General features: G+C 48.2%; 1 protein-coding gene across 4 annotated transcripts in view; it reads right to left on the bottom strand.

Annotated features, from left to right (window-relative positions):
* Window positions 1-13,999, bottom strand: part of ASTN2 (astrotactin 2) — an 839,436-nt gene that overhangs the window by 226,130 nt on the left and 599,307 nt on the right. For all 4 annotated transcript variants that reach the window (XM_074330924.2, XM_019731189.3, XM_074330925.2 and 1 more), the window contains one exon: window positions 12,674-12,853. In XM_074330924.2, the coding sequence (XP_074187025.2) occupies window positions 12,674-12,853 (180 nt within the window). The remainder of the gene's footprint in view (window positions 1-12,673; window positions 12,854-13,999) is intronic.

The raw sequence follows: 13,999 nt of genomic DNA, 5'->3' as shown, positions 1-13,999 counted from the left end.
TCCTAGCAAAAGCACACATTCCTTAACCATGGTCTGAAACGCCCTGGGATCGGGTTCCTCCCTATTGGGCTGTCTTGCTTGGTTTATCTCATCACTGCTTCCACCCCTCCCTGGCAATCTGCTCAACACACTTTTTTTTTTCTCCTTATTGCCGGGCCTTTTTTTGCACTTGCTTTTCTTGCCACCTGCGACACTTGCCCTCTCTCTGCCCATCTATATCGCCTAAACCTCACCCTCCAGGTCTTCAGGGTGCCCTTCCTGAACCATCCTGCAGTCTGAGTCAGGGGGCCGCGCCACACTTCGGATTTCCTCCATATCACATTGCGTTGTGATGGCCTCATTACCTATCTTTCCCCTGAGGAGGTGGAGCTCTGTAAAGGCAGAGCAACGTTCAACTTACTGTTGCACTTGCAACACACAGCACAGTGGCCAGAACATTAGGCACTGAAATTGTTGCTGGATAAAACCAGGGCAGGGGTCAGCAGAGCTCGTATATAGATAAAGATAAACACTTTGGGTGGCATTTAGCACCAGCTGGGTATGCCACCTCCGGCCCCTCCCACCAGCTGCCTCCCTGAATCACAGAGAGTAGCTACAACACCAAATGGGAGGTGGTTACAAGGCAGGAAGAGTCCTTCCCTCAGATTTCATTTTCCTTAGAGAAGCTGCTCAACTATACAAGAGTTAAAAGCTGTGTTCCCTTCTGGAAACTCAATCAAAACTTTGTCTTGGGACGAATTCACCACTGGAAGACAAGGCTCAAAGAGATACTTTTTGATTGTATGGTATGTAGATGACCATGTTTCCCCGCAAATAGGACTTAGCCGGGCACTCAACTCTAATGCATCTTTTGAAGCAAAAATTAATATAAGACACGTTATTATATTATATTATAATATATTATATAAGACCGGGTCTTATATTAATTTTTGCTCCAAAAGACGCATTAGAGCCAGATGGTCTGGCTAGGTCTTATTCTCAGGGAAACACGTATATCTCAATCAAGTTGCTACAAAGCAAAGAGATACCTTTGGGCACGTGGTCTCTTGAATTGCCTCTCAACACGCTTTCTTGATGGAAGAGGAAGGAGAGGAAGCTACTTTGAATCCTAATCCTGTCACTACTTTATGGTTCCCTTTGAGCAAGTTGCTTCTTCTCCCTGGGACTATGTTTCACTATCTATACTCATAGATTTATTAAATTAAGGATCTTTCCAGTTGTAAGTTTCAATGATTCTGGTGCCCTAGACCTCAGGGACTTCTTGGACCAAGGTCTCCAAAAGGAGCCTTCCATCTCCCTGGGCACCTGTGGAATGGGAGAAAACAGAAGTCTGAACTCCAAGGACCCTAAGGAGAAACGCCTGGGGTCCCGGGCTGGTGTGTCACATGAAGACAATCAAGGCCAGCTCCAACCCCATGGATCAAGGGTCAACTCAATATTGACTAAGTCCTGGCTCAAAGCCTGCACTCTGAATCACGGCCCAGGTGTTGCTAGGAAACAAGATCTGGAGCCAGCTGGCCAACATCACACAACCTGGAATCATGCTGGTCTGTCTGCCTCTTTGCTCATTCTTCCTGACCAAGGATTGCCATCACTTCAGGAGAAAGAGAGACGCCTCTCAGAGAGAACACTCCTTTGGGAGTGCCCACTGTGGTTAGGGAATAGCAAACTGTAGATGGCGAGACGACTGGGGAAAGAAAAGATGGAAGAAAGAGAAGGCAAGAGAGAATATCTTTTGCCAGCTATGCCTTTCAGTTATATATGCTACACCACCCCGAGTCTCGGTTTTCTAGGCATAAAGATACCAGCTTTAGAGGGTTGCTGTGAGGATCAGATGAGAGCATGTACTGTGAAGTGCCCAGAGGACCTCCTGGCATACAGTGGTTCTCAGTACACCGCACGTCATTATAGGGAGGCAGTTGGCCATGTGGACTTCACAGCCAGACAGGCCTGGGATAGGATCCTGCCTCTGCCTATTACCAGCCCTATGACCTGGAGCAGATGAGTTTTCTCACGTGGAAGATGGGGATACTAATGTAGACCTTACAGGGTTGTTATGAAGACAACTGGGGTCATGTGATTCCTTGGCTCATAGCAGGAACTCCACACAAGTCAGTCATTGTTGCCTGCCTGCTCTTCTCTCACCCCTCCCCCAACACACAAACACCCCTACACATTCTCCTTGACTGCTATATGCTTGGCATTCAGCTGTGCCAACATGCTCCCCTGTGCCCCACTGCGGGACTCCAGGCTGTGCTTGCTGCTAACTCTGCCTTCTACTCGCACCTTCAAATTCAGGCCGGATTCAGACTCACAGGTTGGCAGATTAGCTGGAGAGCGACAGCCGTGGCTTTAGGAGTTCTGAAAGGAAGCACATTCCTATCTCAGCCTGCGATACTCAAGACTGGCAAAAGCTACATCATTAGGACTTTTTTTTTTTGGAATACTAATACAAGAAGACTTACATGTGTTTCGTAATAATAACTGATAACAATAATAGGTAGCATTTCCTGATCTTTGCTTATATGCCAGGTGCAGTAATAATCACTTTATAAACATTGTTTCACTTAATCCTCATAATGAGACCGTAAGGCAAGCATTTATTATACCCATTTACAGACAAATTGAGGCTCAGAAAACCCTAAGTCACACATCTGGAAAATGGGACAGATGACTCCCACACAGCTTGATTTGTATGTTGTTACATGTTGAAAGGTTCACCTTTGGCAAGGAACAAGCAACAAAGACTGATTTATGTTGAGAGCCTACTACAGGCCAATGAATTAACCACGTGATCTCATATCATCTTTATAACAACCTTCAAAAGCCCAGATGTCTTTCCAACAAGTCCCCTGGTACCTCCTAAACAGAGCCCTTGTTTTCACTTACTTTGGAGATGCAGCCTCTCTCGTTCGTGCGAGTTCCCAGCTGTGGACAGAGGCAGTGGCAGATTCTCTAACTACTCGGGAGATGGAGGCACAAAGACCCCGACGCTCGAACACACAAGCCAATGGCCTCCCTGAACAACACCTCAGGGGACTCAGCCACTATGGCTTCCAACTGGTCTGAGACGAATCACATTCACCAGGCTTTCCCACACATCCAGTTTTGCATCCTGTCCCCTGGAAGCCCTCTCCAGTCTTCCGGTTGGCAAATGCCCTCCCCTGCCAAGGCTCTGCTTAGGCATCTCTCCTCCAGGGACATTCCCAGCCCAGTCTAGGTGGGTAGGGGCCCCTCTCCCAGCCACGCCTCCTCTACCCAAGACCCTCCATATACATCCACACACCATAGGGTATGCTGCCAGATGAGCAAAAGGCTCGTAATTATCTGTCCACCCATTGAAAATGTTTCCCATTTGGCTGTGAATTCCCTGAGAGCAGGGAGTGTGTCTCATTCACCTCGGCATCCTCAGCAGCTGATACAGGGCCTGGCACACGCTGGGGGCTTGAAGCACTATTGTGGGGTTACCAAGGGGTGAAAAGGACCAGAGGGAGGCGTGAGGCAGAGGGAGAGGAAAAGCGCCCTTGCGGGGGGTTTGTGAGTGAGGCTGCTCTCAGGTTGGTAGGTTTAACCTGTGGGTAATGACCTGGGGAAGGTAATAGTTTCCATCTGTGTATCTGTGTGCCCGGCAGCCCCTTCTGTTCCCACTAAGGGGAGGAAGGCATGGAGAGAACAACAGCCTCGCATCCATACCCAGGGAAAGTCCACGCTGTGAGTGCAAGACTGACGAGGGAGAAGGGTCCTGCCTAACGACTCTGCTCCCTCAGTCCCTGCACGGCCGGCCTGGGCATGGGACTGAGATAGGGGGGCCAGTGTGACTTGGCCCCAGTCGAATGGAATCAGGGTGGCTAGATGACAACACTGTCCATCTCTTATTGCTTCCCCTAAGTAAAAGGACAATGGGGACAGCCTCCAGGGCTTCCGTAATGATGTGCAGCTGACCCTTGAACATCCCAGGGACAGGAGCACCGCCCCTGCCCCCATGCAGTTGAAAATCCATGGATAACTCGGCCTCCCCCAAAGCTTAACTACGTGTAGCCCGCTGTTGACCTTATCAATAACATATCAATGAATACATCTTTTGTATGCTATGTGCACTATATACTGTATTCTCACAATAAAGTCAACTAGAGAAAATAAAATGTTAAGAAAATCATAAGGAAGAAAAAATACATTTATAGTACTTATTGAAAAAAAGCCACGTATAAGTGGACCTACATGCTTCACACCCATGTTGTTCAAAGATCAGCTGTCTTTGAGTATGTGTTTGTGTGTGCGCATGTACCCAGAAATATGCAAATGGACAGTCTGACAACCAATGTCTCTGCCATCGATGAGCATGTGTGGGGCTTTGGCAACCAGGCGTCTTTGAATTTGCTCTAAGTTTTCAGGAGGGGGAAGACCAAGCAATGCTTCTAGCTCGTTATGAAATACCCTCCTTTGCAAATGCAGGTATGGGGAAATTGAGGTCAGTTTACGTAATCTAATTGATTACGTAAACTGACCTCAATTTCCCCATCTGTAGAATGGGAATAACTAGACTAGATGGGAATGGAAAACACCTTACACATGAGTCACTATTTCTTACTCTCACACTCATGACAGACATTGCTAAATGATCACTGCATTCTTTCCCACCAAGCCTGGTCCTGACCCAAAATCTCTTTCAATGCAATGTTTTAGGCAGTTGCTACCATTTGATCATAACTGGCACATAAAGAGAGGCTCAGGCCTGGCTAGATGACTGCTAAGGCCTCTTCCAGGTCTGACATTTTAGAGTTTGGCTTTACCTAAATTTAGGATAGAGAAGCAAGTTGTGCAGAGGGTTATCCATGAGTAAAAAGAGTATTTTCACCTGTGCCCAAGCTGAGGGTGTAAACTCTGGGTCTTTCCCCTGTGGATAAGAGAAACAGAAGTGCAAATGGTTCCCATGGGTCTGATGCCAACTTGTAAAGAGTTCTGAGTCTGCCATGGTGTGCAGTTGGACGAACACGGTCTTTGTGACTGCAATAGCCTGGGTTCAAATCCTTGCTCTGCCAAATTCCCTGGGATAAAGTCTCACAACTCCTCTCACCCGTGTGAGCCTCAGTTTCCTCAAGCACGAAAGGCAGATAACAACGCCTACTGTACAGGCTCGTGATGAGGAGTACACTGGATGAACTACTGCATGTGAGAGTGCTTTGTGAGATGCACTGCGCTAAGCACAGGCAAAGGATCGTTATTCTGGGCCTGCACCAACAGGAAAGAGACTAGGTGTTCTGTTCCAGACGGACTCAATCTAAACCGGAGAACAAATGCTTTTTTTCTTTTTTTGGTAATTTCATCTGGGAGAAGCAGCAGTCTCATGGGCCCATTTGTGTTTAATGAAACACATCCTGTCTTGTCTTTTTGCACAGTTCTGAGGAGAAGTAAGTTGGCTCTCTCCTCTGATGTGCTGCAGGCTATAGTGTGTCCAGCCCGTATTTAACCTCTTTTGGTCTTCCTGCTCCCTCCAAGAAAAAACAAACAAAAATAAAACAAAACATTACCCCAGAGCTAGACTGGTCCTACAAGCAGCTGCACAGAAGCCAAGGTGTGAGGGGAGGGGAAGGCCGTATTCAGCCACCTCCCGCCACCATACTGGGACCTGGCATACTCGAATGCAGCCAGGCTGAGATCTTGGACCCACGTTATAGTTAAAGAGTACGAGGCTCGGTGTGACTGAAAGGCAGAGGGCATGGGGGCAGGTGAGGCTCAAGAGATTGGCTGGGGACACATCAGAGCTGAGAGTGCCATGGGGAGGAGTTTGGAAATTAGCCTCCAAGCAATGACAAGGCACCCAGGAGTTTTCACCCAAGGAATGGCATGATGGGATAACTGTTTTAGAAACATCCTATGATGGTTTATTCTATGTGTAAACTTGACCGGGCCACGGGATGTCCAGATATTTGGTCAAACAGTATTCTGGATGTGTCTGTGAGAGTGTCACTGAGGATGTTTGAGACAACATAATTAGCACACTGAGTAAAGCAGACTGTCCTCCCTAACATGGGTGGGCCTCACTCAATCAGTCGAAGGCCCAAATAGAACTAAAAGGCTGACTTCTGGCAGCAAGAAGGAACTCCTTCTGCCTGACTGTTTCAGCTGGGACATTGGTCTCTTCCTGCCTTTGGATTTGAACTGAAACATTGGTTCTTATTCAGTCTTGAGCCTGCCAGCTTTGGAAATGGAACTTATATATCATTGGCTCTCATGCATATGTTATATGAATATGCCATATATGTCCAGTTTGCTGAGCACATCTTGGCTCGGAACTTCTCGGCCTCCATAATCACATGAGCCAATGCCTCATAATAAATCAATGTCTCTCTCTTTCTGGATTTATATATATATATATATATATATATATATATATATATATATGTAATATTTATATACAATTCTTAAATCATGTATATGGTATATGAATATGCCATATATATCCTATACATTAACATTATATGTAATAAAGATATATTTTTTAATCTATGTATCTACCTCCTCATCAGGTTGGTTCTGCTTCTCTGGAGAACCTGACTGACCCATGTCCTCAGGGCTGTTGTGTGGTTTGGGTTGATGGGAGACAAGCCGGGATGCAGGCAGACCAGGTAAGCCAACACTGGAATCAAGGTAAGCCATGATGGTGGCTTGGGACAGGGTGGCAGAGTGAGGTGGAAAGAAGTGGGTAAATTCCAAAGCTACTTGGAAGTGAAAATTAATAATGGGATGGTTTGGAAATGGGGGCTGTGGGGGAGAGGGAGACGGTGAGAGGGATGCCTCGGTTTCTGAGCTGATAATGGTGATTTTCAGGAGAACCCCGGAAAAGAACTAGGGAGTATGGGGCAGAGTTTGGGCAGGCAGGGGAGCTAGCATGATAGCAAATATCAGAGACAAGTGTGGAGGCGGAGTCATCAGTGTAGGATGAGAGGGCGTGTGGCTGAGATTCCCCACGGAGAGACTGCAGTCCAGCAAGAAGGGCCTCTGGGACAGAGCCTGTGAAACCATATGGACTGGGCTGGCCGAGGAGGATGAGTCTGCAAAGGACACAAAGCAGGAACAGGCAGGAGGGCAAATGGGCAACCAGGAAGAGCTGCACCCCAGAAGGAAACACAGAAAGTGCCTCAAGCAGGAAGTGGCCCACTCCCTCCTATAGTAATGGAAGGTCAAGCAAACGGGAACTGAAAACTGTCCCTGGATGATGAAATCGCTGGGGAAATTAAGCCAGTATCCATGCAGGTCTCAGCTCTGAGATGGACTCCTTTCATGTCGGGTTGCCATCTTGGAAGCACGCTCCCTCAGGAGAAGGAAAGCCCTGGAAAGTTCTCCAGCTCACGTCAGCCCCTTGGCCACACCTGTCCTCACAAAAGGAGGCGACATTTGACTATATCTTACCCTTCTCCTCCTCCCACCCCAACCCCTGGGGTACCTTTCAAAGAGCCAAAACTCCTTTAAAGAGTAGTCTAGGAATGTTTTAGCTGACATTCAAAAGGGCATTGTAATTCAAATAGAAATGCAGAAATTTATTCCAGTGGACAGTCTTAGGAAATTACAATAGAGATAAAACATCTTTTAAAGGTGGCAACAGGCATTTATCTGTGGGGACATCTCTATACTATGGACTCTCCCAATCTAAACTCAAGCATGGTACAACCTTCACATGGAGAATATCCTTTCATCAGGGTCACTGAGCCTCTAAACTTGGAAAAGTCATATTAACTGCACACATTTTTTCTTCTACACATGTTCTCTTTGTTTCTTTTCGTGAATTTCGGTTTCCCTGTGTTTATCTCTCTTTGTGTTTCTATCTCTTCGTCTCTCCCTCAGTTGATCTCTCTCTCTCTCTCTCTCTCTCTCTCTCTCTCTCTCTCTCTCTCTCTCTCTCTCTCTCTCTCTCTCTCTCTCTCTCACCAGAATGACCAATTTCTTCATATACACACATCTTTCACCTTCCATAGTCACTTTCTTCATGAAAGAGCAGGCAGCAGCTGAAAATTCAGGAAACCTATCAGACTAGAAATGTCTGCATCCATCACTACCCACCCAGAATAGAGAATGACAGGGACGACAAACGTGCAGGTCACAGAGACCTTCTGACACCTCCCCAGCAGAGCTCCACACTCCCGCCCTCCATGGTCAACCCTGCAGCTGCACTGACCCAGGCTCCTCTGAATCCCAGGCCCGTCTACCTGTCCTTAGTCCTGAGTCAACTAACAAGGAGTGGGAGTGGATTAGCAGTCCTAGCTTCTCCTACTCCCATACACACACACACACACACACACACACACACACACACACACACACACACACACACACACACACACACACACACACACACACACACACACACACACACACACACACACTGGGCAACACGGTTACCTGAGTAGATATGGCAACTTATCGGTGGAATGAATGGCTTGGATCAAGACAGTGATTAGGTGTCCTGTTCGGTACTAGATGAACCCATTATTGATCTGCCTATTCACTCACTGGATCCTGATTTTGCATATGGGGAAACTGACTTTCGTCAATCAGTTTGTCCAAGATCACACAGCTGATGATAAGAGGCAGAGCTGGGATTTGAACCAGCATCCACCTAACTGCAAAACCTGTGCTTTATCTCAAAACGAGGAAGTCTTTATCCAAGGTCGCCAGAGACTTTTAATCATGATATAAGATTCATGTATAAAGATCTCAGCTAGGGAGAACGTATGCATATCCAGTCAAAGAGTGAAATGGAGCCGCGACTGGGAGAAAGGTAACTTTTCAGAATATAGGTATATCCGGAGCACAGTAGAATGTAATGAAAGGGTTAAGCTGGGGCAAGAGACTCACAACTTCACATGGCACTTGGGGTATGCCCTGGCCCCAGAGGTGATGGTTAAAAGAACCCGACAGACCCAACAGCTTCCACGCTAATCTACTTGCCTTTTAGGGCCCAGGTCTTCCTGGCTTCTGCCAGGTGCTATCTCATTGGCTTGCCCAGTGCTCCATCCCCTCCAGACGGGTAGAATGTCCAGGACACCACTTGGTGGTAGAACACTCCACCACCCTGCCATGCCCAGTGCCCCTCTTGAATCAGCGTCAGAAGCTGGGTCTGTTATTCTAACTTTCATTTTGCTCTATTACAGGGAAAATAATACCATGTTTCCCCGAAAATAAGACTGGATCTTATATTAATTTTTGCTTCAAAAGACGCGTTAGGGAGTATTTTCAGGGGCTGTCTTATTGTTTCATGTACAACAATCTACATTTATTAAAATACAGTCATGTCATTTTCTTCTGAAACATGGTCATAACATACTAAATGCGTCCCTCTGGCTGACAGTCTTAATTGGGGCTTATTTTCAGGATAGGTCTTATTTTCGGGGAAACACGGTACCTCGGGTATGGACCACTACGCCTGTTTTCTGTATCTAGAGCAGACATTGCTAATTGATCATAGCTTTCTTCCCAATGATCCCAATTACCTCCACATAATGGACTAGACAAGCCACCCCTAATTGATCAGAATCGGTACGTGAAATGAAAGCCAGGAGCCATCATATGATAGTGAGTATTTCTCTACTGTGTGCCAGCCCCTTCCCTCTTTCCAGCTGTCTATCAGTGGAGTAAAATAAAAGTCTGTGACAAAACTGATGAGACGTTGGAAGGCGGAGACAGGCTGGTAATGAACAATGTGAGAACAGTGCTCACTCTCGGCCACTGGTGCCCCAGCAGTGGGAGCAAGGTCTGTAGAGAGGAAGCACTTAGGAAATAATATCATTGAACTAGAGAGTTACTGGATGATAAATGTGACTTATTTCCCCCCTCCCGTGGAATGCACTCTTAGAAGCATTAGACATGTGCGAGTACTTCTAAGTACACCTCTCATGGCAGATATTTTAATCAGGCACATTCACCCCAACTCCCTTGGCTTTGCAGGGGTTGCCACAACAGTGGCCACAGTCCCATCATTCGTCAACATGGAAAGGCTGGGACTTGGTTTCTAGTGTCTGGGGACGCTGGGCTCAGGGTGAAGGAAGCGCTGGGCTCGGGTTGAAATACAAACACCATCTCCTACAAACACCACCTCATTCACTAACAAACTGTGTGGCCCCACAAACCTCTGTTCTTCTCTCAGCTTCAGGTTGCCCTTCTCTAGGATGAAGGGTGAGTACCCTTGTCTTCTGCGTCTCAAGGGGTCGGTGGGAGGACCAAAGGAAAAGGCCGTCTGTAAACTGTAAAGTGCTGTGCACTTGTCTCTGGTTATGATCCGTGCTCTGTTTGGTCCCTTCTCCCCACCTCCTCCACCAGCTTTGGCCCTTCTAGTCAAGGAGAGACCACCGTCTGGGGCTAAACACAGATTTCAATGAATCCTGGAATCCTTCCACCCCACCCTCTCTGATCGAAAGGATATTTGCAAGGCTTGTCCCTTCTAGTGATGTACGTGCTTCACAGGGAGACATAAGAGCTGCATCCAGGACTAGGACCCTCGGCTGATGCCCACAAGTTTTGTTTTGTTTTAAGCTACTGTTTTTATGTACCTATTATATCCAGGCATCTTACCTGTATTATCTCATTTCATTCTCCCAAAAGCCAGGCAAGGGAAATACTATCCCTCACTTAACACATGGGGAAAATGCCACTTTGAAGTTACTTTAACTGAGGTTACCTGGCAGGGATGTAAGCAGAGGCATCGGGACGTGAAATCCTATCTGTCCCATTTCAACATGGCTCCGCTATCTGTCCTCTTCCCAAAGCTCTGCTCTCAGACTTAGGAGCTTCCAACCCAGATGCATCCTGACCTGGTTTCCAGTGGGCCCTTGCTTAGCACACGTCAATGACAGAGTTGATGGCTGGGAAGAGAAGGGTTACCAACTGTGTCTGAGTCCAGAAGCCCAGAGAGAAAAGCTACCACACCAGGTTCACTCAGCACTTTGTGGCAAATTTGAAGGTTTTGAGTCTTGCAGGGGGCCCCCAGCTGTTGTTGTAGCGCTCTGTCTGCCCTCCTCCCCATCTTACTTGCAACCAAATTCCACGCATCTTTGATTAACAATATATATAAACAGGGATTTTTCTGGAGTGCAAAAGTCCAGGGCCTGGAAGCAGCCATGGATGGAGACGGGATAATCCAGCATCAGAATGGTGTCCCAGGCCCCAAATACAGGACGCAAGGCAAATGAGTGTCGTGGTCACAGTGAGCGAAGGTTTCTATAAACATAACCTAATTGTATTACTTCAAAGTCCTGAAGCTTACTGCCCTGCTTAATGATGTGTCACATGATTTATAAGGTAGCACAACGAGACTGCTAGTGATTTAATGCACTTCCTTAAAGACCATCATTGTCACAGCCATAAAACGGAGCGATTCCTAGACAACTCAATTACATCCCCTGCACCTTTAAACCACCCCGAGCCCCACACAGCTGCTCACAGGAGGCAGGGAGGGGTAAGACCACAACAAGGCGTGTGAGCCCCCCAGGACCAAAGGGAGGGTTTCTGGAGGTGGCAAAGGCAGGTGGACAGGGCTTCACCCTGTTGGGGACCAGGGGCAGCAGGAGAAGTGCTAGCCAGGGAGTGTGGGCGCCCCACTCTGTCTCAACCCTGCCCAGTGGGGTGGAGCCATGCGGCTCTGACCAAGCTTCCCCCTTCCTGTGGGCCTTGGTTTCCCCAGCTGTGACACTGGAGGGCTGAGGCCAGTGAGAATAGCAAGGTCTTCTCTGGCTCCGCATTCGGTGGTTTAAGAGTTACAGTTGAGCCACACGAAGAAGGTGCAAGCATGTTTTTAACATCACTGCTCACCCTTTCCATCAATCTAGAGCCTTTTTTTTAAGTTAACTGGTAGTAACAGTAACAATGATAACAGGAAGAAATCCTTGCCCTGTTACTTATGAGCTGTGTGTCCGTGGGCACTTGGCTTGGTGTAGCTGACACTCATTCTGTCATCTACGAAATGGGATATGAACACATGGACCCCTTAAAATGCATAATGCATGCATGCAATAATTCTATCTTTCTCAAAATGCTATTACGCATGCCATTTCCCCTTAATGTGGAGGTAGATGAGCATAGCTACCTAAGGACCCATTTCACGGGAAGGGAAAACCGAGGTGGGGAGGAAATGACTCTCCCAAGGTGAGTGGCAGAGACTGGTCTCTATCTGGTCTGACAGTAGCTGAGACTCTGAGGAAAATAAGATCAGGTGACCCTCCCAGAGGATAAAAGCTTCCCCTCGGGAGAGAGTTTAAACTGTCCCCTCAGACATGAGGTGATCACTCTCTGAGTAGCTGGGGCTCTTCCAAGAAGCCTACACAGAAGAAGGTGTCAGGGAGATACCCCTGTTCTCCCTACCACCCTCTCCCTAGCAGTTGTTTCAAGGAGAGAAAGTGGGGAAGAAGGAGCCCCCAGTAGATGGTCAGAGTCCTGGAGTCCAGAACACCACCTTGGGGCTTCAGAAAATTCCCGACTGAAAGAATCCTGAGAAATCATCACAGAAATCATCATTTTGTCCATGGCGAAAATCAAGCCCAGAGAAGGGCAGGGACTTGCCTAACGCCACATAGTTTATACTCAACAGAGTGAGGATTTGGCTCCAAGGAGCTCAGTGTCTCCCCAGCAGACTTACCTCCACACCCCACCTGGCCGCCGCCTCCAAGAAGTGCTCCAGGCTTACCTTTCTGGTACTGGAGCCACAGCTGCTGCTGGACCTTCTTGCTGGGGAAGTGGATGATGCAGGTGAGCTCGGAGCCATAGAGAGCCTCTGCGATGTAGTGGGAGCCATAGTGCTGGATGAAGGTCAGCAGCTCCTCCCGGCTGCTCTCCTTACTCAGGATCTTGAGGACGTTGGTGAAGCCTGGACAGACGAGGAACACGAGGAGGGGGTGAGACTTGGGATGCTGGTGGCTGGCAGGTTGTAAGTGGCAGGGGGCTCTTTCCGGAGTGGATTTGGTGCCTTACTCCTCACCGTAGTGTCAGCCTCATGGCTGCACGAGTCGGAACATACACAGCAAGAACCGTTCTGTCTGGTGGACGCACAGGACATGACTACCCAGAGGAATTGGTAGCAGAGGAAGGCCTAACGCTCGGTCATCTAGATCACCAGGACCCGAAAGTCACAACTCAGACATCAAAGCTGGTGTCTCCTGAGACACTGATGAGTACCAGGCACCCCTCTGACCGTCTTGCCCACTTTGTCTAGTCCAACCTCAGCCCCAACACTGTAACCCCCACAACAACCTCCTGTGCAGGTGAGCAAGTCAAGGCTCAGAGACTGTCAACGACTTGCCTCGGTCCTCCAGCCGGAGGAGCCAGGATTCCAACCCATGTGTGCGTGCTGTCACTCCCCTGTCCACTGCCCCCAATGACCCGGGCCTGGTTCTGTCCACGCTGGAGCCCTGGGGCTACAATGGCCCCAGCTCAGCAGGTATTGTGTCCTCAGACCAGACCCCTGGCTTAGCTCCCTGTAACACCGCTTGCCTTTCCATCTCAGCCTGGCCGCCCTACACACTCCTAGCTTCTCTCTCCCTACATCACCAGGGGCCTCTTTGCAGCTCTGTGGTCCTTAGTCTTCACTGCCAAGCATAGTGTCTGCACAGCAATCTCTCAACAACAGCTGCTCCCCGTGATTCTCCTTCCTCAGACACACAGGTCACCAAGCTATTCTTCCAGGAGGCTGAAGACCTTTCCGGGCAGCTCCCCGCTACTGGATAAAGCCCAGTGACCTTATCTGAGCATTCCAGGCCTTCAAGGTCATCTCCCATGCACCACTTGCATCAGGCTTTACCTCCAGCTAAGGCAGTTTTCTTATTTCTCCTGAATGGGACATAGCGTTTATATCATTCTTTCTTTACTTTCCTCAACACACACACACACACACACACACACACACACACACACACACACACACACACACACTACTCATCTGAAATGGCCTCTCCACTTCCTGCCAAAGTCCCACCCATGCTTTGGCCCCTAGAAGCTACCCCTCCCCCAAGAAGCC

The sequence above is a fragment of the Rhinolophus sinicus genome, chromosome 16 (assembly GCF_057876585.1).
Source record: "Rhinolophus sinicus isolate RSI-liver-muscle chromosome 16, RSI-T2T, whole genome shotgun sequence".
Taxonomy (NCBI): domain Eukaryota; kingdom Metazoa; phylum Chordata; class Mammalia; order Chiroptera; family Rhinolophidae; genus Rhinolophus; species Rhinolophus sinicus.
Note: the sequence above shows the minus strand (reverse complement) of the source record. Positions and strands in the feature narration are given on the sequence as shown.